The sequence below is a fragment of the Telmatherina bonti genome (genome assembly GCF_933228915.1).
Source record: "Telmatherina bonti genome assembly, chromosome: 4".
Classification (NCBI taxonomy): Eukaryota; Metazoa; Chordata; class Actinopteri; order Atheriniformes; family Telmatherinidae; genus Telmatherina; species Telmatherina bonti.
In genome coordinates, this window is record NC_136622.1 from 41327402 (window position 1) to 41352725 (window position 25324).

The window sequence follows — 25324 nt, forward strand, 5'->3', positions numbered from 1 at the left end:
ACAGGAATCGACACATTTGATGCCAGTCCCATGATGAACAAAATCTACAATGCAATAATATGACTCTGAACTAGCCCCACCCCTTGGCAACAACAAGTGTCTGATATCATGAACCAGGAAGTACCTGTAACAAAGCCATGAAATTGTTGATCTTCACCATACTTGTCATGAGTCATGACAGTTATGTCCTTAATAGAGTAAAATTACAATATAGTGGAGAAAATCGTAAACGGCTCCAAAGCGCCCCCTCCAATATTTCAATCAATCAGCCCCGCCCACTGCATTGACTGACATTGATATGATTCGGCACACTTGTAGACCATTCCAGCACCTTCAAAAAGGTCTCTTGGACATATGGGCTAAATCCAACAGGAAGTCGGCCATTTTGAAAAGGGTGTCATTTTTGGGGCAATTTCTGTCATTTTCTTTGCCATGCATTTTGAGAAGTTCCTTCTAAGAATTTTGTCCAACTTTAACCCAAATGAGTCAGGATGCTCAAGAGGCATGTGTGATTAAAAGTTGTGCTATTTCTTTTAATAGGGGATATCATTTAGGAGAGGCGGGGCAGCAAAGCAGATGTGATGCAATGAAAAGGAAAACTGACATAACTCCCACAAAAAACAACCAACCCGCACCAAATTTGCTACAGATGATGCCAGTCATATCCTTCACATTTGTGCATTGCAATAAATAGATTATGAGTTAGCCCCGCCCCTTGGTGACAGGAATTGACCCTTCATAAGGCCTAAATGGCCTGAGGTGCAGTCTGGCTGCACTTTAGGTTGAGAGAGGCATGGGAAGGATGTTGCCAGGGGAGGCGGTGGCATTATGCCGAGCGGCGCCATGGTGCGAGGGCCTATATCACCGCTTGCGGTTTTAATATTATTATTATTTTTATTCGGACACTTCGCGTGCTTTTTTGGAGGCCTGAACGTGCTCGAAAACTCACCAAATTTTGCGTACCCCCCCAAGGGAATACGAAAAATTTGATATTTTGAGGTGCTCCAGAATGTTTGGGCGAAACTGAACGAGAGCGCCACCTATTTTAGGTGCCCCGCCACTGCATGTCGTTAATCTTTATGAAAATTCATACACATGATCTACATGACAGGACAAACAAAAAATCCTCTTAATGTCATGGTGAAATGTCGACAGGAAGGCGGCCATTTTAGGTCAAAGTCAATATTTTGGCGTTTTAGCACCTCCCAATTTAACGAACTCGTCCTAGGGCTTTTATCCCACTGAGCCACAAATTGCTCAGGATGTTCAGGAGGCATGTGTGATTCAATGTTGTGTTATTTCTTCTAATAGGAGACTTAGTTTACGAAGGGCGGGGTCTCAAAGTTTGATGTCTCGCCATGAAAAATTAAACGGATATAACTCCCACATAAAGCAACATTTCTGCACCAAATTTGCTAGATATGGTGGCAGTCCTCTCCTACAGAGTTCTATATGTCAATATTTTGATTATGAAATAGCCACGCCCCCTGGAGGTCAAAAGTGTTGTTTTTTGCTCACACACCCATAACTCTGGCTTGGTGGACACCACATGGCCCAAATTCACTCAGGCATCACAAAACATGTTGGTGAAGAGATCTGATAAAGGACGTTGCTCTACGCTGCACGGCGTGCCCGTGACGCCATGGCGAAGTTCCATGCGGCGGCGTGACATCATAAATCACTATAAAATTGTCAATTTTTATCTGATCACCCTAAAATTTATAGGGATTAATAAGGGATCAGTCCTGAACAGATTAATGTGACCATTGCTGGTGTAGACCTAAGCCCCGCCCACTTACAACAGGAAGTGGTTTTTTCCACGTTTGAGGGTCATGCTTCTAAGCAAATGGTCCCAAACACTTGAGACTCCTCCAAAACATGTCAAACCCTTTCATGATGCCACAATAAAAACCTCAAGTTGCTACGCTAAATGGGACATGGCGAATGGCGGTCCAACGCCATGAAACAGGAAGTACCTGTGACCAAGCCATGGAACCTTGGACCGCCACCAAACTTGCCATGACTGATTACAGTAAGGCCCTGAACTAAGCCCCATTGAAACATTATGGAATAAATGGAGCATGTCTCCATAGCGCCCCCTACAAAATTTCAATCAATCAGCCCCGCCCACTACATGGACCGACATGAATAAAATTCAGCACAGTTGGAGAACCTGCCAGTACCTTCAAAAAAGTCTCTTGGACATATGGGCTAAATTCAACAGGAAGTCGGCCATTTTGAAAAAGGTGCCATATTTGGGGTCATTTCTTTGCCATGCATTTTAAACAACTCCTCCTAGGGATATTGTCCAACTGACACCCAACTTGCACAGGATGCTCAGGAGGCATGTGTGATGTAAAGTTGTGTTATTTCTTCTAATAGAAGATTTAGTTTAGGAGGGGCGGGCCCTCAAAGTTTTATGTCTCATTAACAAAGACTTATTGCTAAAACTCCCACATAAAACAACATATCAGCACAGGAATCGACACATTTGATGCCAGTCCCATGATGAACAAAATATACAATGCAATGATATGACTATGAACTAGCCCCACCCCTTGGCAACAACAAGTGTCTGATATCATGAACCAGGAAGTACCTGTAACAAAGCCATGAAATTGTTGATCTTCACCATACTTGCCATGAGTCATGAAAGTTATGTCCTTAATAGAGTAAAATTACAATATAGTGGAAAAGATAGTAAATGGCTCCATAGCGCCCCCTACAATATTTCAATCAATCAGCCCCGCCCACTGCATTGACTGACATGGATATGATTCTGTACAGTTGTAGACCCTCCCAGTACCTTCAAAAAAGTCTCTTGGACATATGGGCTAAATCAAACAGGAAGTCGGCCATTTTGAAAAAGGTGCCATTTTTGGGGTCATTTCTTTGCCATGCATTTTAAACAACTCCTCCTAGGGATATTGTCCAACTGACACCCAACTTGCACAGGATGCTCAGGAGGCATGTGTGATGTAAACTTGTGTTATTTCTTCTAATAGAAGATTTAGTTTAGGAGGGGTGGGCCCTCAAAGTTTTATGTCTCATTAACAAAGACTTATTGCTAAAACTCCCACATAAAACAACATATCAGCACAGGAATCGCCACATATGATGCCAGTCCCATGATGAAAAAAATATTCAATGCAATAATATGACTATGAATTAGCCCCACCCCTTGGCTACAACAAGTGTCTGATATTGTGAACCAGGAAGTACCTGTAACAAAGCCATGAAACCTTTGATCTTCACCATACTTGCCATGAGTCATGACAGTTATGCCCTCAATAGAGTAAAATTACAATATAGTGGAAAAGATAGTAAATGGCTCCATAGCGCCCCCTACAATATTTCAATCAATCAGCCCCGCCCACTACATTAACTGACATGGATTAAATTCAGCACACTTGTAGACCATTCCAGTACCTTCAAAAAAGTCTCTTGGACATATGGGCTAAATCAAACAGGAAGTCGGCCATGTTGAAAAAGGGTGCCATTTTCGGGGTCATTTCTGTCATTTTCTTTGCCATGCATTTTGAGCAAGTCCTGCTAAGAATTTTATCTAACTTTAACCCAAATGAGTCAGGATGCTCAAGAGGCATGTGTGATTAAAAGTTGTGCTATTTCTTTTAATAGGGGATATCGTTTAGGAGAGGCGGGGCAGCAAAGCAGATGTGATGCAATGAAAAGGAAAACTGACATAACTCCCACAAAAAACAACCAACCGGCACCAAATTTGCTACAGATGATGCCAGTCATATCCTTCACATTTGTGCATGTCAATAATTAGATGATAAGTTAGCCCCGCCCCTTGGTGACAGGAAGTGACCCTTTATAAGGCCTAAATGGCCTGAAGTGCAGTCTGGCTGCACTTTAGGTTGAGAGAGGCATGGGAAGGATGTTGCCAGGGGAGGCGGTGGCATTCTGCCGAGCGGCGCCATGGTGCGAGGGCCTATATCACCGCTTGCGGTTTTAATTGTTTTTGACTTTGACAGATAATTATTTTCATTTTCATACTTTTTGAAAAAAAAGATATCTTTTTTTATTTTACTATATCAAGTTTACACTTGAAGAGTCCCTGTTATGGTGTTAAGAATTTGAAACTTCATAAAACATGTCAAGTCTCGATGCAGCTTCTTAAAGTAAGAACGCTGCAGAGAGGAGGGGTGAATAGGGATGAATTCTCACCTACTAACGCTTTAAACACACCGTCTATAATACTGCTCTGCAAACATTTATATGGTAAATATAATTTCACAAAAATTACTACTAAATACCAAAGGTTTATAAAAGTTTACTACAGTTAAATAAACTATTGTATTACAAACAGCATAAAACATCTCTGTTATCCTCTCCACTCAGCAAGGTGAACTACGAAGGGAGATTTCTTTCGCCTCCCCCCACAGCTGCATACAGGGCCTGGAGAGGGAGGAGGTCCCGCTCTCACCGCTGCTCCACAATCTACAAACATAAATTTATAAGGTTATAAAAGTTACTAAAAAGGGTTATAATAAAACTAATCAACTATTGCGTTACAAACAAAATACATAGTGTTATAGCTTGTGATAATTATGTAAAAACCTGTGAATCTGCAGTGAAAATATGATTTCAGAATCGCTTTTCTATGGTCAGAAGGTCGGAGGGGAAGCTCCTGACACAATCTCCTGGTCGGCCTTTCAACAGTAGGACCACAGATTTAAAATGACATGTTTCTGCCACTTCTTTAACTGTTCAATAAATACGGTTTTGATCAGTTTGCTTCGTTACAATTTCATCCTTTTAGCATGAATGTTTAAAATCAGCATATCTTAATGCAGTATGAGCAATTATGTTTTAATGGAGACACAAAATCATCTTACCGATGTGATTGTATGCACCAAAGCACTAATTCAAGGCTAAGGTAATTATCGAGATATATATCGTATATATCGCCCAGCCCTAACTCGGACCCATTGCAATAAATTGAGCTAAGTGCAATAGATAACTAAACAGATTATATAAACACATATAATAAAGTAATAATTGGGGTGATACTTTTAATAACTCCTGTTGTCGTATGAGGTTATTTGTGTATGTTCTGGGCCCTCGCCGGGACCCGTTAGTAGATTTTTCTCTTTGCAGTGATGTCGCGTCGTCGCCTCGTAGCTTGGCTGAGTCCTATGCTGATTTCCCTGTTGTCGGTCTTTTCCCGGGTCCCAAGTCTGAACTTGAGAAGTGAGTGGATGATTGCTTTGAGATGATGACTGGCATGTCTGCTCAGAGTAATAATTGGATATTGCTGGCTGAGCAGGTAGAAGTGTTTGTTGGAGTTGCCTGTGTGGTCTGCCTGGGGCCCAGACCTGTGCTGCATGTAGTTACCCCTCCACCTGAGTTTGACTCCACCTGTATGATTGATTTGCTCTCTTCTGAAAACCCTAACCCTATCCCTTTCAGATATGTATTTCCTTGGATGTTCCTTTCCTTGTTACCCGCACACAGTCCCCTCCTCTCTGGTTCCGGTGTGACGACGTGAGATTTTACTTGCTTCATGAGCTCCTCTCCGGATTCTGGTTTTGTTGGGGTTTTGGTCCGTGCTTGGTGTGACAGTGTTTATGCTGTTAATTTTCTGTGGCCTACGCCAGCCTTTGGTGGTGGTACGGTGGTCTGGTTCTTAGGGGCGTGCTACCATCAAAGTGGGCTGGTATATGTGCCCCTGTCACCCTTCTCTTGCCTACAGCTGTCTTCCTGGGTTTCCCATCTGCCCCCTTATCCGGTCACTCAGTCCAGGCACTCTGTTTATCATTATGACTCAGCTGCTTCTGTCTACATCAACGCTATTGGGGTTCCATTGCAGTACTTGCTGCCCTTTTTGTTCTGTGTTTGCTGTGTTGTCCCGTGTATCAGAGCCTTGTTGGTTGGGCTGATTGACTCTGCCTTAGGATGTCGCATTCCTCGGCTTGTTTATTAGTCTCTTCCTGCTTCGGATCTCCCTCTCTTTGATCCTTTTTCCTTCTTTTTTGATAGTGATGGCTTTTCTGATTCTGACTATGACACCTGAGTGTTTTTCCTTTCAGGATGTTTTATGACGGATTTTCTTCAACCCTGCCGGGAGTGACCATTCTGATGTTTTAGTTTCCTGCATCTCTTTGGGTAGTTAGTGTTATTTTATGGGTTTGTTTTGTTGCTTTGTTATGTTCATGAATTGTGTTTCTTTTGTGTTGATCCTGAAAGGATCAAAAGGGGGGAATGTGGTGGAATTATGTGTATAGTGTAGTTTTAATATGTTACTCATTTATTAAGTTTCTTTTAAGTAGTACAAGATATATATTCTGCATAGTTAGAGTAGTTCAGTAAGCTTGCTTTAGTAGATTCATGCATAAAACTAAGTGTTCTGTTCAAGGCCTGTTTCAGCTTTGACTGTTGTTATCTCCAAGCTAGCAGTTGTTTTGACTAGTGCTGCCAAGCAAAGGTTGTTTGTGTCTGCTTAAAGAACACTGTAGCACACTGAGCAGGGGCAAAGCTCTCGAGACCTCTCGCCCGCAACATCTGTACATGGCCAATAAATTGAACAGAAAACAGTTGATTTATAGATTTATTTCTCATCGGATAAATTCCACGACAGGCATTCACATTATTGAGATCCTGTTCGGCCATTTTTATGATTATTCCGCCAAACTTTGCCGTGCTACTCCTCCTGCGCCATTCAGGTCACTTCAGTCGTTCAGATCTTAAACTGTGCAGCTCCTTCAGGAGACGTGTGCTACAATTTTTTTTTTTTATCTGAAATCTTTGTAGTTTTTGAAATATTTAGCATTTTGTAAAAAAATTAATTTCAGCCTTGTGATTGGATGAAAGTCCTTCACACCCAATGTGCATTGGACGTTGCACAAATTCAGCTCTGCGATTGGTCAGTTTTTGCACAATGAGCTAAAAACTGCTTCAACAGGGTTTTCAGAGCTCTGCACCGGTCTGCAGTGTCCGGTTCATCAAGTTCCGTCTCCAGTGTCTTTCCTGGAAAATGTTTGGCACGCTACTCCTCCTACACCTTTTGTCTCACTTCAACCATTCAGATATCAAACTGTTCAGCTCATTCAGGAGAGATGTGCTCTGACTTTTGGTCTTCCTAACATGTACACCTTTCAAATTATTCACATTTTTGTCAAATGTTAAAATCCTCTCCAGTGATTGGACGAAACAGAATTCAGCTCAGCGATTGGTCCATTTTCTGCACTGGGACACAGGTACACATTCAAGGCACAGGTTCAAATGCAGCATTTAACATACAGCTTTGTTGTCGTTTGTCAGCTGTTGCTTGTGTGATGGCGTGCAGTTCTGCAGGCTGCTCAATGTGAACTGTTGGTCTCAGCTGCACACTTCCAGGAGAAAAGGAATTTATTTGCAAATGTCCCAGTTAAATATGAAGGATTTGTTCAGTCAGTGTGCTTCAATGCAGAAATTCATGGGTTCAATCCTGGAGTGGGGCAATTTGAAAAAATGTTAGTTTTACATACTTTTTTTCAATTTCTTATACTTATGCAATTTCATTTCAATCATTCAGCATAGTTCAATACATGGGCATCCACAATTATTTCAGTAATAGTTGTTTCTAGTTAAAACTGATTTTTGTCAAACCCAAACAAGATATTTACTGCACAATTGGAATAGTAAGTGATAAAATTAAGAAAATGAATCTTCATGGCAACTGATACACAGCTGCTTCTGCAGAATCTAGGACTGAATGAACCAGAATAGTCAGAAAATCCCAACCTAATCTGGTCTCATGTAGTGTTGTTGAGAGTGCCATGTTTGTGGAAAATTCATAAATAAAAACTTTTGATGACATTAAGCTAACCATAACCCTTAAAAAGTGATTTGATAACTGATGGTTGAACGTCCTGAAATCAGTCTTTTTTTTGTCGAAATACTTGAATGAATTGATTCGAATGATTCAAAACAATGATCCATCACTTGTTGACAGTTTACTGATAGTCTGGTGCCAATACCTGCTAATACCAGATGAGATGTATTTTATCATATTTTGATTTTCTGTTTTATTTCAAGGTGTTGTCTCCAGGCTGGCTTTCCTACACCCCTCAGTATTACATCCACCCTTACCACCCAGACCCCCCCTCATGGAGAGGATGAGGAAAATCAAACGGCAACTGTCACTTACTCTGGGAAGGGCGTCAGCTGTGGGTGGAGAAAGGAGCCACAGTGACACCAGCACTCAGGAAGTTACATCCCACAGTGACTCAGGTAGCACTTGGGTATTATTCTGTCAGCTGCAGTGGTTTAGAGATTATTGTCTTGATGTTCAGTTAGATGTTTTATCAAATGATCTTCATGTTTAACTTTAATTTGATCAGTTCATACAGCACTTATTTACAAGGTAGTGTGGACGGATGGATGATTGTGTTGTCAGCCATGTGTCATGTAGACCAGGATGTATTTCTGTGTGGACTGTCATGATATTAAAAGTAAAAGTGATTAACCAAATCAACAACTAACCAGCTACTTCCCACAGAAGACTGGTCAAAGTTTCTGGTCAACTCTTGACCTTCCTGCACTTTCTGTCGCACCCCTAAATTTTAAGTTTCTTTATTAAATTAGAGATATGTACATTGTATGTACATTTTCTCCCAGCTAAATCCAACAACCTGCCTTTTAGACCCGATTCCCACATCGCTTTTAAAAACTTGTTATGGTTTCTTTGAGTGTGAGCTTTTGGACATAGTAAACCACTCTCTTCAGATGGGTGTCTTCCCTTCTGCTTTTAAAACGTTGGTGGTAAGGTCCCTTCTGAAGAAGAGTGGCTTAGATCCAAACATGGTTGATCATTACCGACCTGTATCCAATTTACCGTTTTTAAGTAAAATAATAGAAAAAGTTGTTTTTACTCAATTACACGAGTTTTTGAATAAACACAACATTTTAGAAAAATATCAATCTGGTTTTAGGACCACAGTACGGAGACGGCCCTCTTAAAGATTGTTAGTGACCTTAGATCTAGCCTGGACTCACAAAAACTTTCTCTTCTTGTTCTACTGGATCTGAGTGCCGCATTCAATACAGTAGATCATCAGATTTTATTAAACAGACTCAGAAGTCTGGTGGGCCTCTCAGGAACTGCTCTTAAGTGGTTTCATTCCTACCTCTCGAATCGACAGTTTTTTTGTAAGTATGGATACATGCTCCTCACGAACCTATGAAATAAAATGTGGGGTTCCCCAAGGATCAATTTTTGGCCCGTTACTTTTTAACCTGTATATGTTACCTTTTGGGGACGTCATCAGGAGACACGGCGTTGATTTTCACAGCTATGCCGATGATACACAGCTTTACATCGCCGTGTCCCCTGATGACTTAGAGCCAATAAATGTTCTTTTAAACTGTATTTCAGATATAAAGTCATGGATGGCAGCAAACTTTTACAGCTCAACCAGGACAAAACTGAAGTTTTAATTATTGGTCCTGAAGGCAAGAGAGAGATCCTTTTATCAAAATTGCAACATTTTAATCCTTCCCAGTGTGGGATAAATCTGGGTGTTGTTCTTGACTCTGAGTTGGATTTTATTCCACACATAAAAAATGTAACAAAAACAGGATTTTATCATCTAAAACATATTGCCAGAGTCGCCCATTTCTCTCTCTTGCCAGCACAGAGGTGCTGATGCTTTTATTTCCAGTAGATGTAACGCCCTGCTCTCTGGTCTTCCTAAAAAAGTCTCTTTCCAGCCTACAATTACTACAGAATTCAGCGGCACGAGTTCTGACGAGGACCAGAGGGCGGAAACATGTTACACCAGTTTTAAAACCGCTGCATCGGCTTCCTGTGCGTTTCAGGATTGATTTTAAGATTCTTTTACTTGTTTATAAATGCCTTAATGGTCTTGGGCCTTCTTATTTATCCGACCTTCTTTTTAATTATGAGCCTTCGCGGACCCTGAGGTCCTCTGGTTCTGGCCTTTTAGTGGTTCCTAAAGTCAGAACTAAGACATACGGTGAGACCTCTTTCCATTGTTATGGTCCTGGACTGTGGACCAGCCTGCCAGAGAGCCTCAGGGACGCGGAGACTGTTGATGTTTTAGAAGAGGCTCAAGACACACCTTTTTAGCTTAGCATTTAACTGAATTTTATTTTACTTTATTCACTTATCTTAATTTACTTCATTTATTATTTTATTTATTTTTAAATTGTTTTATTAGATTTCTTATTTTTAATACATTATTGTAAAGTCCTTCTATATATATATGTATATATTTTTTTATTGTTGCTCTTATTTCTTACTGCTTCTTAAGGTTATTCATCTTCTGGTTTTAACTCCAGTGTTTTCCTTATGGGGATCCGGCACGCTAGGGGCCCTGCCTGTTTGGTCTGGGGGCTGTTGTCATGGCGACCGCTGCTGTTTGGGTGGCGCGGGGTGGCCCTGTTACTGCCTGGGAGTTGTGTGGTTGCTGTGGCGGCGGCCCCTATGAGCATGTGGGGGACTGGCTCCTGGTGTGGATGGATCCCGAGGTATTGTTTCCTCACATCAGCACCAAGTCAGAATTTTTATCACTTACTTAATGTTTTTAGTTGTTTTATTAACCAGAATTCAGTTAAAAAGACAGTATTCAAGGAATGATGTTTTTTGGGGAATGTGTGTGTGTGGGTGGGTGTGGGGGGGTTCTTTGCTCTATGTCCTTGTGTGTGTGTGTGTGTGTGTGTGTGTGTGTGTGTGGAAAGCGCTTGTGTCTATTATTTTTAAATGCCTTTTTATCCACTGTTTGTTTTATCCCGCGAATCACTCCTTAACCACTGTATGATCCTTCTATACTCCCTTCATAACCTGTTCTTGATCTCCCTATAATCCCTCATCACCCCTTATGACCCCTCTATAACCTTGATATCACTCCTCTAAATTTCTCTAATCCCTCCATAACTCCTCTATGATCCCTCTGGAATAATTCTATCACCCTTCTTTCATCACTCTACAAACTTTCTATAATCCTTCTTTGATCTCTATAATCTTTCCATCACCTTTCTGATTTCTCTAAACTTCCTCCATCAAACCCTATATGAGTCCTCTGTACTGCCTCTGTCACCTAGCCATAAGCCTTGTATTCAGCTTTTATCACCCATCCATTATCCCTCTGTGATCCTCTATATTTCCTCCATCAACCATATATTATCCCTCTATAATTGCTCCACCATCCATTATGCTTCTGTATTCCATACATTACCACTCTACAATCCTTCTACAACCCCTACATGACCCATCCATTGCCTCTATATGATCCCTTTATATTTCATCTGTCATCCCTCCTTGATACCTTTATACTTCCTTCATCACCTTTCCATAATCCTTCTATATTCCTTATATCACCCATCCATCACCTGTCTGTGACCCCCCTGTACTCCCTCAATCGCCCATATGATCCCTCTATATTCCCTTTATCATTCCTCTATTATACCTACATAACCCCTCTGTAATGTTTTCATTGTCCCTCTTTGATCTGTCTGTCATCCTTCTATGATCCTGATGTGATTGTGCTTTGACACATCTTTCTTTCTGCCAGAGATGCCGTCCCTTCGGTGTTCTGGAGGTCTTAAGATTAGAGCTTCATCATCTTCTGTACAGTCGTTGCTACAGTCGTACAGCAGCTCTTTGAAGAAACCTCGAGGACTTGGACGCAGCCTGAGCTCCTATCTGAACCACACCACAAGACTGGGTACTAAAACTACAGATACTGGTTTAGGTAGCACACTATTGTACCTTCTAAGTGTGACACATCAGATGAAGAGAATTGCAGAAAGCTAACTGTTTCGTTCATCTGTGAAATTTACTAGTCAGGGACTGAGCCAAAAACAGGTATAGAGAATCAACAAAAAGAGATCAACAAAAAAACTTCAACAAAGGCAAAAACACAGGAATCTGAGTCACAAACTGACCTCACAAAACAGGACATGAGGCATACTGCCCGAGATTGCCAATTTGAAACAAATTTGGGAAAAAACATCTGCTTACAAAACTACAGCACAAACTAATCCGATCAGTGTAGTGCTAAATAGAAACGTGAGGGAAAATTAATGTTAACAATGAAAACTTCCAATAAAAGTAAAAGACATAAAAATTATAAAACAAAACAAATCCCTAAACTACCCTTAACCTTATTTTAGGACACAGGTGTCAAACTCCAGTCCTCTAGGGCCGGTATCCTGCAGATTTTTCTTGTCTCCAGGCTCCAACACATCTGACTGAAATTAACAAGCAGGTTGACAAGAAGCTGCTGGATCCATCAGGTGTGTTTGTAGAGGGAAACAACCAAGACCTGCCGGATACCGGCCCTCAAGGACTAGAGTTTGACACCCCTGTTTCGGAGATCCATGACCAGCTACTTTCAGGAGGCCAGGCAGTCACCCAACAATTGCCTGGGATCTAATAACTCAAAGAAAAGTATATTAACTTAATGCAAACTAAATCAACTTCATCAGGTGATAAAGTAAATCAAATGTGTGCACCTAGTCAATTACTAGTTCATAAATATGTTTAATATGTAAAAATGGTCAGTTGTTTATTAAACGTTGTTGGCCATAAAACTCTAAAATGAAACAGTTTTCCATCATTTGTTTAGTGTATGGATGCTTTTGCTGTCATCGCAGTGCTTCAGTATACTGTATCAGATCGGATTCTTGATGGTCCTGTTGATGGTGAAGAATCATCGTCGTCCACCAGTGTTAGCCTGTTTTATTTCAAGCTGAGTGATTAGCTCAGCTTAAAATAAATGAATTTTTATTTGAAGTTAGTTATGCATTCGGAAATTAAATGAGGCAAGGCAATTTTATTTGTACACCTTATGTTCTAGAAGGCAGTTCAAAATGGTCTACATAAGACACTCTTCCACCCCAAGCCCTGGGTACAGACATCCTGTTTTTATGGATAAAACTTTGTGTGAGTAATAAATAAATAGACGTGTGTAGGATCCACAGATAGTCAGACTCTTAGTTAAATGCTCATAGAACTCATCACCATAACAAAAATAATGGACCCTTGTGTCCACCCAGCGGCAAATGTACAAACAACACTTTTGGACTTTGTGCTGTTTTTCTGGGCTTGACAGGCCTGGAAAACATAAACAAGAAATCATGCATTCACACTGCAGTAACTGTTTTAAATAGGACAAAATGTGCTGAAAGTTAATGTCTAAATGTTTTCAAAATATTTTTATATGTGCTGGAACTGTATTACAGAGTATTTTCTGTTTTTGTGTATATCAGCCAATAAAGTTATATTTAATCTTGAACAGAGACATCCTCTGCAGAGCTTGGGTGATGTGGAGGAGAGGGTTCAGTGGGGGGGAGAGCTGGTTGTTGTTCACATCTCTTCTCTCTCCATGGCTGTACATGGATAGTCCACAGGTGTATTGTGATATGCCTCGTCCAGCAGAGCAGTGGTTTGGGGGGGAGGTGCCTGCTTACTACCCAGCTGCTGGAAGCACTTTGATTTGTCTTGTACATGTTAGGTACTATACAAATAACTTTGCTTTGCTTGCTTGCTCCTCTCTTGTTCACAACTCACTGCTGCTAGCTAACCCTTGTGAACAGGTACGCGGCTTACACATAAGTCTTCTGTTAGTACATAGCCTCATCATCCCCAAAATTCCTGCCAAGCTACTTTGTGGCCATACACAGTAACTTGGTGCCTTGCAGACCCAGGCAGAAATGTCAGGGGGATATCAGAGCTGCAGTTGTCTCCAGAGGTGATGTGCAGACCTGTGTAGTTGATACACCCTGACATCAACCAACCACTGCCGCACTGCCTTGGGCCTTGTTTTAGTCTGTGAGGACATAAGGCAAGGGGCGCTCACCCTAAGACTAAAGCAACATGTTGACGGCATGCATAAACAGTCCACAACAAACTGAGGCACTGGCAGCTGTCTGCAGCTGGGGAGGGTGCTGGTTGTCTTGGGACTTCCTTGCCACTGGAATCCATCCTTCCACAGTCAAACAGTGTTACTAAAGATAGTGGACTCTGTTGTACTTCAAAAAACCTCTTTCTGCAGGTGTCCAGTCTGATCTTGGTGAGAGAACATTTGGTGCCATTGAAAACAATTCTGATGGTGACAATGAGGGCAGTTTTGAATGAACTGGGAGCCCTCAGTGGACCCCTGCACAGTGGCGTAGAGCTGTTGTGGTTCGTAGGAGTTGAATGAGTGTCAGCTGCTGTTGGCAGACCTCTGTGAGTAAGCAGCACTGTTCAGGATTATATTGCACACCCTAACCGGGGAAGGGCCACGAAAGGGTGACCTAAAACTTGCCCACTCAAAGTACTAAGTAGTTACTGCCTCTATTAGGACATTCCATCCTGCAGTCAAAATAATAAAAGTAATAAACCTGAAACTGGCAACATGGAATGTGACAACCTTCTTTGATTCCACCAGCAGCAAAAGTCCAGACAAGAGCACCAAGACCTCTATATGGACTTTATTGACCTCTCCAACAAACCCTAACCCCTAACCCTGCCCAGCAAAATTTGTAAACATTATCTGCTAGTTCCATGATGGTATGTTTGTTTAAGTCAATACGGGAGGCCAAGAGTCTGTGTCCTTCCATTTAGGGAAGAGACAAGGTTGTGTAAAAGCATCTGTTCTCTTTAACATATTCCTCTCCTGTGTCACATAACTTCTCCATATTCCAGAATGGGCCGTCTGTAGCAGCTCTGACTTACTATCTTGATTTTTTTTAAAAAATAAAACTCTTCTTGTTTAGATATTAGCTGTCAAATTAGGTCTTCTTCAGAGGATTTTACGTAGGATTGGAGGGTGTGCTGCACGGGAAATTTTTCTGTATGTTTTGACTCTTTCAACACTTATGATGAGTCTCCATGGCAACGAAAGACTTGTTTACCTTCGGGATCAAATGAATAAACTTTTCCAAATCAGGATAATCAACAAAATAACACATCAAATCCTAATGGAGTTTAAAAGAAAGAGAAGATGATGCAGAGCAGGAGTGAGGCAGAGGTGAAAGCACTGGAGATTTAACCCTTGAAACACCAAGCCATTTATTGCTTTTTTTTTTTTTTTTTTTTTATTGTCCGCCTGAACTCTCTATTAATGCATGCATTGTCTCAACCCTTTCACACACAGTTAAGTAATGAACATATTCTTTTAGGACAACCTTGACACTCATAATTTGTATTCTAAAATGATGCCACATGGATGGATCAATTATTAGCATAAAAAACAACAAAAAAAAAAAAAACTAACTCACAGATTTGAATTAAGACATTCTAACATAAACACAATAAAATTTACATTTTTAATTCTTTTTTCCTCACTTCTTGAGTCACTTGTGCCACTCTTGGAAACAGTTCCTGTCTGAGACAAGACAGAGGCCACATCACACGTCTCACACTCACAGGGGATGAACTGTTGGGCCTGCCTGTTTTGTGTTTTACTTTTTTGAAAAACAAAAACAAAACTTTTTAAAAACTATTAAAACTATTTTATTACTTTGTTCGATACTGGAAGAGAACTATTTCAACTTATGCTGATCTTTGGCTGCACTGATTGTTTTTCACCATCATTAAAAAAAGGAAGAAGAAATCTGATTGGTTGAGAGGCAGACAGAAAATCATAAAGGTTTACGTCTAGCCTCAATATGGAAGTCCGTTAATTAACACAATTTATATCACAAAATGTAATGAATTATGAATGTAATGCAGTGGAATTCACATGCGAAGTTCCCAGAAATAACACCACACTTAACGGCTGGATTTAAAACCTTCTCAAAATGCTACATTGTCCCAACTCACGATAGATCACCCAAAGAGTGTGCTTATGATAGCAATTTTCCCCATGAAGTTTCATGATGTGGTTCCTGAGCAGTGTTGTCGCTGTATCTTTAGACTGAACCAGAGGAGTACTGAAAGTTAGTTTCTCCTGACCATCGTCGTGGGTAATGTGAGATCGCTAGCTAACAAAACGGATGAGCTTGAGATGCTAACAAGGTAACAAGGAAAGAATAAAGAGAGTGCAGTATCATGTGCTTCACCGAGACATGGCTGCATGAACACATCCCTGACTGTAATGTGTCTGTACCGGGCTTTAAAACGGTCCGTGCAGACCGCAGTAGACAACACAGCGGAAAGCTAAAGGGTGGTGGAATTGCAGTGCTGGTTAACCAGCGTTGGTGTCATCCTGGACATGTTACTGTCAAGGAGAAGATATGCACAAGGGACATGGAACTGTTAGCTGTGAGCTTCCGTCCATATTATTTACCCAGAGAGTTTACCTGTGTTATTCTGGTAGTGGTTTATATAATACCTGGTACCGCACCAGACACAGCCTGTGACGTCATCAGCTCCGTCGTTGCTCGGCTACAAACACAGCATCCAAACTCATTCATGGTGATCTCCGGAGACTTCAACAACGTCTCCCTCTCTGCAACTCTACCAACATTCCAGCAGTTTGTCAGCTGCTCCACCAGAGAAAATAAGATGTTGGACTTATTTTATGCAAATATGAATAATGGATCCAGTTGTTCTGCCCTGCCTCCTTTAGGAAGATCTGACCATAATCTGGTTCTTCTCACCTCCACCTACAAGCCCATCGTTCAGCAGCAACCAGTCATCACAAAGACTATCAAAATCTGGTCTGCTGAAGCTGAAGATGCTCTTAGAGGAGGCTTTGAGGCTACAGACTGGAACGTCCTCTGTGAACCTCATGGAGACGACATCAACGCCATGACTGAGTGTGTGACAGATTACATAAACTTCTGTGTGGACAGCATCGTCCCAACAAGAACAGTGAGGTGCTTCCCCAATAACAAACCCTGGATCACCAGTGACCTGAAAAAGCTGCTGAACATCAAAAAGAAAGCCTTCAGGGATGGAGACAGGGAGTTATTGAGGGCAACACAAAAACAACTTAAAACACAAACTAAGAAGTGCAAGGAGGACTACAGGAAGAAGTTAGAAAGTCAGCTCCAGCAGAATAACCTGAGGGATGTGTGGTCTGGAATGAAGAAGATCACCGGCTTCAAGTTAAAGGGGGACCAGCCTGATGGAGGTCTGGACAGAGCTAATGAGCTGAACATATTCTTCAACAGGTTCAGTTCACCCCCTACCTCCAGCCCAACAGACCACACACCCTCCATAAGCCCACTGCTTTCCTGTCACGCCTCCAATCTGTCACCCTGCAGCTCAGTCATGGACCAGAACACAGCTTCATCTCCCTCCACATCAGGACATCCTGAGACCTCCACCTTGTTTGTCTCCTGCAATCAGGTTAAGAAGCAACTTGAGAAACTGAACCAGAACAAGGCTGCAGGTCCAGATGGTGTCAGTCCCAGAGTTCTCAAGACCTGCTCAAAACAACTATGTCCGATTCTCCAGCACCTTTTCAACACCAGTCTGAGACAAAATAGAGTCCCAGTGCTGTGGAAAACCTCCTGCCTTGTTCCAGTGCCTAAAAAAACACAACCAGCTGAACCAAGTGACTACAGACCAGTTGCCCTGACATCTCACATCATGAAAGTCCTGGAGAGACTCTTACTGGCTCACCTCAACAAGCAAGTAAACACCTTTCAGGACCCATTCCAGTTTGCATATGGTAATGGACTTGGGGTTGAAGATGCCATCATATACCTGCTCCAGAGAGCACACTCTCATCTGGACCATTCAGGCAGCACTCTGAGGGTCATGTTCTTTCATTTCTCAGTGCTTTTAATACCATTCAGCCTGCTTTGTTATGTGAGAAGCTCCATAAATTCCAGGTGGATACCTCCACAACCACCTGGATCTATGACTACCTCACAAACAGACCCCAGTTTGTGAGACTGAAAGGTTGTGTGTCTGAGATGGAGGTCAGCAGCACTGGTGCACCACAAGGAACTGTACTCTGGCCATTCCTCTTCACTCTGTACACCTCAGACTTCCAGTCCAACTCTGAGTCCTGTCATCTGCAGAAATACTCTGATGACTCTGCAGTTGTGGGGTGTATCAGGGATGGACAAGAAGCAGAGTACAGAGAACTGGTCAGTCAGTTTGTTAAATGGTCATTTTGGTCAATGGTCAATTTGTCATTCTGTTGTCATTCGGACAACTTCTTAAATCTTTTGAGAATAGTTTGCTCTTCTTTTGTATTAGTGGTGCATACAAAAAGCTTTGTGAAGTTCTTGGCCTTTTTTCTTTATCTCGCCAACCTTGACATTTCTATCTGAAGTTGATATTCCAGAGGAATAGGGGTCCTTTTAACTAGTCAGAGTGGAATCTGTCCAGAAAAAATCTTCAATGTCTGGGATTTGTAAAGCATGTAAAAATGCTTAGTCAATATACTTAACTATGTTCATATATTCAAATCAGACTTGATTGCAAGGTGGCTTACAGAAATGCTTCACACATACCATCAGGCATAACACTGTGCTATTATGCTAACAGCTAATCAGCTAAGCCTTTTAGCTTATACATAATCTAACCACTCTGTCTTGTGTTAAGACAGATCAAAGCAAAACAATGAGAAGCATTTACCTTATGTCAGAGCTACAAAGTTCTACACCAAATCGTAAACTCGGTGATCACGCTCAGGAAAGGTGGCTGCTCCTTTGATCATGATGACTAGGGTTAGAGGTTAACCCTCCTCCTTCCTCTTGTTTCCACATTTATTCATGAAACTAAACTGTTTCATTAAGTACAAACTTGTATCTTCTGTCAGTCATGTTTCTGTTCGAAAAAAAATCTAAACTGTGAGAAATGATGAATTCATGGACTAACAGTGACTTATTGGACAGAGATCTAATATTTAATAAAGCTAGCTTTATGGAGTTTACCATGGTCTTGGTTGTCTGCTGAGTTGTACATGGTACAGTTAACAGACTGGATAGATTCATCCTACAAGTTAACGGCTTTCCATTCCTTCTTTTTCTAGCTAATACAGGTATCCTGCTGGGTCCCGGCTTGTTCTGAGAACAGCTGTCAGTAGTAGGTCTACTACAGCAGGGACCCTGAACACATCATGGCACGCTATCTTTGTTCTGAACTCTGCTACTGCTTTGTGAACATCGTCCTGTACTCTGCTCTGCCAGGACAGATGATCTAAGAGGAGGATGGGGAGGAGGAGGGGAGCCCTGTGTTTCTTAACTGATGGGGGTCGCAAGGGGAGCATTAAATCTATGATGCTTCCCTTGGCAAAGTAAATTTACCCAGCAGAACACAGCATCCAGAAAATCATTTTGCCTGCTTAAATGCTGGACAAGACAAAAACAAAAAAACAAAAAAAAAAAACAAAAACGAAAAAACAACAAAAAAAAATAATTTATACCCATTCCTACCAGAGGTGGCGCTGCACTAGTATTGAGCAAAAGAGATGACAAGACCCACATGAAGAATAAAACTGTTTCCTCCTCTTGCGAGTTAAACATGAAATTCATATAAAAAAGTTATTTTGTAAGAAAAACCCTGTCAAAATGCAGATTTAAACTTTGTTTTAGGTCAGATGGGTCTGACACATTTAAACATTTCTGGAGGTTTTAAATGTGGCCAACCCATTATTTAAAAAAAAAAAAACACACACTGGAGAAAGCTAGCTAATGAAATAATATGAAAAGAAAGAAATTCTACGAAAAGCAAGTTAAAGGAAACAATAAAATCCAAATGGTCAGATTCTATACTGTAGATGACAGCTGAAAGGTTGGACTTGGTTATTACAATCTAATTGGACGCAGAAATCTGGGATCTCCTCAGAATCTGGAGAGTTTATGAAAGACCTCTCATCCGAGTCAGAATGATGAAGCGTGAATGACGAAGGATTTCTTTTTAACACAGGATGTATTCTTATATATTTTCAGAGATTGTTCATGAGGATGTAAGGATGAGCTCAGATGGTGAAAGTGATCTGGCTTCTTCTTCAGATGATGTTCAGAGTCCAGTTCGAGTCCGACTGAGGAACAAGAAAATCTCCACTGAGGTAACAGAGGAAAATACAGATGATAAAACAATAAACAGAAGCTGTCTCCTTGACGTATCCCTGATGTGTCCCCGATTTTGTCCTGGGGGACAGATGGGGGACAGATGTGTCCTTGATAATTCCCCAATCTGTCCCCCATGCATTCTGATAGGTCTTTGATGTGTCCCAAATGTGCCCTCAAAGTGTCCTACCTTCACCGTCCAACATCCAGGTTCATATCAGAATTTCACTTACTTCACTTTGTGTATCTGTGATTTTCAGGACATCAATAAACATCTGTCGTTACCAGCTGACATTCGTCTTCCAGATGATTACCTAGAGAAGTTTAATGTCATTGGTCCAGCTCTGTTTGAGCAGCCAATCAGCAGACGGCTGCGCAGAGTGTCTCTGGTAAGTTTGGTCATGTCTCTGATGCTGGCTAATTGTAATTGTTACAAGACCTCATCCACTTTGTTTCTGTGTGCAGTCAGAGATTGGTTTTGGGAAACTGGAGACATACATTAAACTGGACAAACTGGGAGAGGTGAGGTCATACCTGGCTGCTACACTCACTTATTGCTGTTCAATAAAGTTTAATACAAAAGTAAACAAGTCTGCAAATCTTCATGTGCTGAACTGATGGTAAATGTTCCTGAATGTGCTGAAAGCTCAGCATACTGTCTCCTACCCGTCTGGATTGTCCTACCGGTTTCTCCGTAGGGTACCTATGCTACAGTCTATAAAGGTCGGAGTAAACTGACGGAGAACCTCGTTGCTCTGAAAGAAATTCGTCTGGAACATGAAGAAGGAGCTCCATGTACTGCGATCAGGGAAGGTACACACATGCAGAACTCTACTACTACTACTACTACTACTACTACTACCACCACTACTACTGCTGAAGTATGAAGTACTACAGTCAGAGCCGTTTCTTGCTATAGGCAACAAGACGTATGCCTAGGGCCCCCAAACCACCAGGGGGCCCCAAAGCTGCACGTAAGGGTTAGGGTTGAAAGTTATCCTGTCCTGCCAGGTTGGCCTGTCTGCCATGGATGGGAATGACTAGTTGACTCCAGACCAGTTTATTCAGATTCTAACGGGGGGGGGGGGGCAATGTTGTTTTAGTTAGGGCTCCATCATTGTTCAGTTGAAGTTGTTTCTCACATATTTAACACTTAGGATTATTTTACGAAGCTTGCTATGTGTTTACAGGCCCCTAATTAGAAGTGTGTTACTGTTTAATAATTCATCCAGGTCTTGATGTCTGTAAGACATCTTTGTAATCTAAGAAACTGATTGCTTTCATCTGGCTTCATGGAGAGGTAGATCTGAGTGTCATCCGCATAGCAATGAAAATTTATACCTAGAGGTTAGGTATAAACTTATACCAAGGGTTATAGAGGGTATAAACTTATACCTAGGGTTATAGAGAGTATAAACCTATACCTAGGGTTATAGAGGGTATAAACCTATACCTAGGGTTATAGAGGGTATAAACTTATACCTAGGGTTATAGAGGGTATAAACTTATACCTAGGGTTATAGAGGGTATAAACCTATACCTAGGGTTATAGAGGGTATAAACTTATACCTAGGGTTATAGAGGGTATAAACTTATACCTAGGGTTATAGAGGGTATAAACCTATACCTAGGGTTATAGAGGGTATAAACTTATACCTAGGGTTATAGAGGGTATAAACCTATACCTAGGGTTATAGAGGGTATAAACTTATACCTAGGGTTATAGAGGGTATAAACTTATACCTAGGGTTATAGAGAGTATAAACTTATACCTAGGGTTATAGAGGGTATAAACCTATACCTAGGGTTATAGAGGGTATAAACTTATACCTAGGGTTATAGAGGGTATAAACCTATACCTAGGGTTATAGAGGGTATAAACTTATACCTAGGGTTATAGAGGGTATAAACTTATACCTAACTAGAGGCCCCCGAACAGCATCTTGCCTAGGGCCCCCACAAAGCTAGAAACGACCCTGACTACAGTTGTAATATTTCAGGATCTGAAGCAGTACCTGAATTTTTTTCAATATTTTTGTGTATTAATTTGTGTATTTTGTTCTTCAGTGTCTCTGTTGAAGGACTTGAAACATGCTAACATCGTCACGCTTCATGACATCATTCACACACAGAAATCCCTCACGCTGGTGTTTGAGTATCTGGTATGACACCTCTTCCATACATTAGTACACATTCTGACATTATTTATGTTAAAGCTTTAATCATATACTCTTCTTGTTGTTTTCAGGACAAAGATCTGAAACAGTATCTGGATGATTGTGGAAACACCATCCATGTTCACAATGTCAACGTAAGAAAGTCCTCAGTTCCTTTCAGAATCGTGTGTATTTTTATCTGTGTATTCATGATAAATTCTGGAGGTCTTAACATGAACTTTTTAGATGTAAGAGAATGCAACACAAGATCATTATCTGTGTTTTCCACCAGTTTAACCAGCTCTCTGTTTTCCTCAGCTTTTTCTCTTCCAGTTGCTGCGAGGTTTGTCATACTGTCACCGCAGAAAGGTTCTCCATCGAGACCTAAAGCCCCAGAACCTTCTGATCAATGAACGAGGAGAACTCAAACTGGCAGATTTTGGTGAGTCCATCAGAGCTGCAGCCTGACAGTCTGTATGGAAACAAACTCGTATAAGTTTTTTCAGGCCTTGTCCTCAAGTAGCAGGTATCTCATAAAACCAAGTTATTTTCTGTGATTTGTCCTATCATCCACACCAAAACACAGATTTAAGCATAAAAACTATTCTTTGAAAAACCTCCAGCCAAAGTGAAGATGTGTGAATACTCACTTTACACGTCTGTATGTGGACATACATAACCAGGTTTTAGGTGTTGAAATGTCACCGTCTGCTACAGAAATACCATGATATCACATGCGCTACCTTTGTTTCAAACAGCATGGACATCCTCAGAACTGTGTTGGTGTTATGCACTGTCCAAGCGCGTTGTGTGTGTTTTTACACTGCCGTCAGTATTCATTAAGTATTTAGTATTCATTTATGAGACAGAAAGTGCACGTTTGTGTAGTGGTAGGTGGTCTTGAATATCTTTTTTTGTGTGTGTATGTGTTGTTATTATGTGTGTTGTATGTGATTCAGGTTTGGCTCGAGCAAAGTCGATTCCAACGAAGACATACTCTAACGAGGTGGTGACTCTGTGGTACCGACCACCAGACATCCTGCTGGGCAGCACCGACTATTCTACCCACATCGACATGTGGTATTCTGTAGTAGTATACTGTAGTGATCATGTACTAAAATATCATCCTATATTAGGATGTAGTTTACTAATGATAAGCTAATAAGAGCAATGTCATCTTCTGTTTTCCCTTTCTGTCCATCTGTAGGGGTGTTGGATGCATCTTCTATGAGATGGTGACAGGTCGTCCTCTCTTTCCTGGATCCACTGTTGAGGAGGAGCTTCACTTTATCTTTAAGTTGCTGGGTGAGAACCATTAAACTTCTGCTATATCATCACTGAGTCAATCATCTTGATTAATTTATAGTTACAGGAAACTTATTTTTGTGTAGGAACTCCCACAGAACAAAGCTGGCCTGGGATCAGTTCTAACCAGGATTTTGTAGCTTTAAACTACCCTCAGTACCGAGCAGAGAGACTGAGCAACCATACCCCCAGGTACAGGTCAACATTCCTAATTTTTTATTTTTATTTTTTCCAATTTTATTTATTCTTTTCAACAGCGTATTCACACAACACTCAAGCATTGTACAATTCTATGCTGTTCATCACAATACACAAACCCCCATTAATTCAATTCAATTCCATTCAATACAATTCAACTTTATTTATATAGCGTCAAATCACGGCAATGCCATCTCAAGACGCTTTACAGACAGAGGGGAAAACATAATGAAGGCCAATTCACAACAGCCTATATAAGGAAACCAACAGATTGAGTTGAGTCCAACTCAATCTCCCATCCTGAGCAAGCACACTGGCGACAGTGGGAAGGAAAAAACTCCCTTTTAACAGGAAGGAAACCTCCGGCAGAACCCGGCTCAAGGACAGGCAGCCATCTGCCTCTGCTGTGTGGGGGGAAGAGGACAGAAAGACAACAGACAACAGGAACTGCTACTCCCGGCCAGGGAGACCTGCTGAGACAGGAGACATACATGTTAATGATGCTACACTGTTATTGGGGGTGGGGGGATAAAAGAGAGATAAAGAGAAAGAAGCTCAGTGTATCAGGAAATGTCCCTCAGCAGTCTAAACCTATAGCAGCATAACTAAGGGATGCTAACCATCCCTAGCTATAGGACTTATCAAAAAGATAAGTCTTCAGCCTAGTCTTAAAGGTGGGGAGGGTGTCTGCTTCCCTAACACTAACTGGGAGCTTATTCCATAAGAGAGGGGCCTGATAACCAAAGGCTCTGCCTCCTGCTCGGCTCTTTGAGACTCTAGGAACCACAAGTAAGCCTGCAGTCTGCGAACAAAGTACTCTGCTTGGTATATAAGGAACTATGAGGTCTTTGATATATAGTGGTGCCTGGTTGTGGAGGGCTTTATATGTAAGGAGAAGGATTTTAAATTCTATTCTAGATTCAACAGGCAGCCAATGAAGAGAGGCTAAAACTGGAGAAATATGATCTCTCATGCTGGTTCTGGTCAGGACTCTGGCTGCAGAATTCTGGATCAGCTGAAGGCTTTTCAGGGCATATTTAGGACAGCCCAGTAATAGAGAGTTACAGTAATCTAGTCTCATTCATTCATTCATTCATTTTCCGAGCCGCTTATTCCAATTCAGGGTCGCGGGGAAGCTGGAGCCTATCCCAGCCGCCTTTGGGCGACAGGCAGGGTACACCCTGGACAGCTCGCCAGTCCATCGCAGGGCCACACACAGAGAGACGAACAACCACACTCACGCTCACACTCACTCCTAGGGGCAATTTAGAGTGACCAATTAACCTATCATGCATGTCTTTGGATGGTGGGAGGAAGCCGGAGTACCCGGAGAGAACCCATGCATACACGGGGAGAACATGCAAACTCCACACAGAAAGGCCACTGACCAAACCAGCCAAGGATTGAACCAGTGACCTTCTTGCTGTGAGGCCACAGTGCTAACCACTGCGCCACCGTGCAGCCCGAGTTCGAACATGAATGGTTTAATTCCGAAAGCGGCTGCTGTCAGGTTAGCTTGCTACCACTAGCTGCTGTTTTTAGCATCGGACGTACTGGCCCCGCGCCTCTTCTGACGCTGGACTTTCAGCGTCAGAAGATCAATCAGCACGCACCTCGTGAACATTACTTAAACTAACATATATGTTGATCAAAACCTTGAAAGTTTTGTTAAGAATAAAGGGTCAAAACAAGCACTTCTTAAACATTTTTTGGTTGAATAAGTTTTTAAACAATTA

General features: G+C 41.5%; 1 protein-coding gene across 1 annotated transcript in view; it reads left to right on the top strand.

Moving 5' to 3' along the window:
* Positions 1–25324, top strand: part of cdk16 (cyclin dependent kinase 16) — a 94508-nt gene that overhangs the window by 56815 nt on the left and 12369 nt on the right. The window contains exons 2-13 of the mRNA XM_079239523.1: positions 8044–8238; positions 11541–11693; positions 19810–19928; positions 20190–20318; positions 20395–20451; positions 20628–20742; positions 21997–22091; positions 22178–22240; positions 22404–22527; positions 23045–23165; positions 23293–23390; positions 23477–23582. Of these exons, the coding sequence (XP_079095649.1) occupies positions 8115–8238; positions 11541–11693; positions 19810–19928; positions 20190–20318; positions 20395–20451; positions 20628–20742; positions 21997–22091; positions 22178–22240; positions 22404–22527; positions 23045–23165; positions 23293–23390; positions 23477–23582 (1304 nt within the window). The 5' untranslated portion in view covers positions 8044–8114. The remainder of the gene's footprint in view (positions 1–8043; positions 8239–11540; positions 11694–19809; positions 19929–20189; positions 20319–20394; positions 20452–20627; positions 20743–21996; positions 22092–22177; positions 22241–22403; positions 22528–23044; positions 23166–23292; positions 23391–23476; positions 23583–25324) is intronic.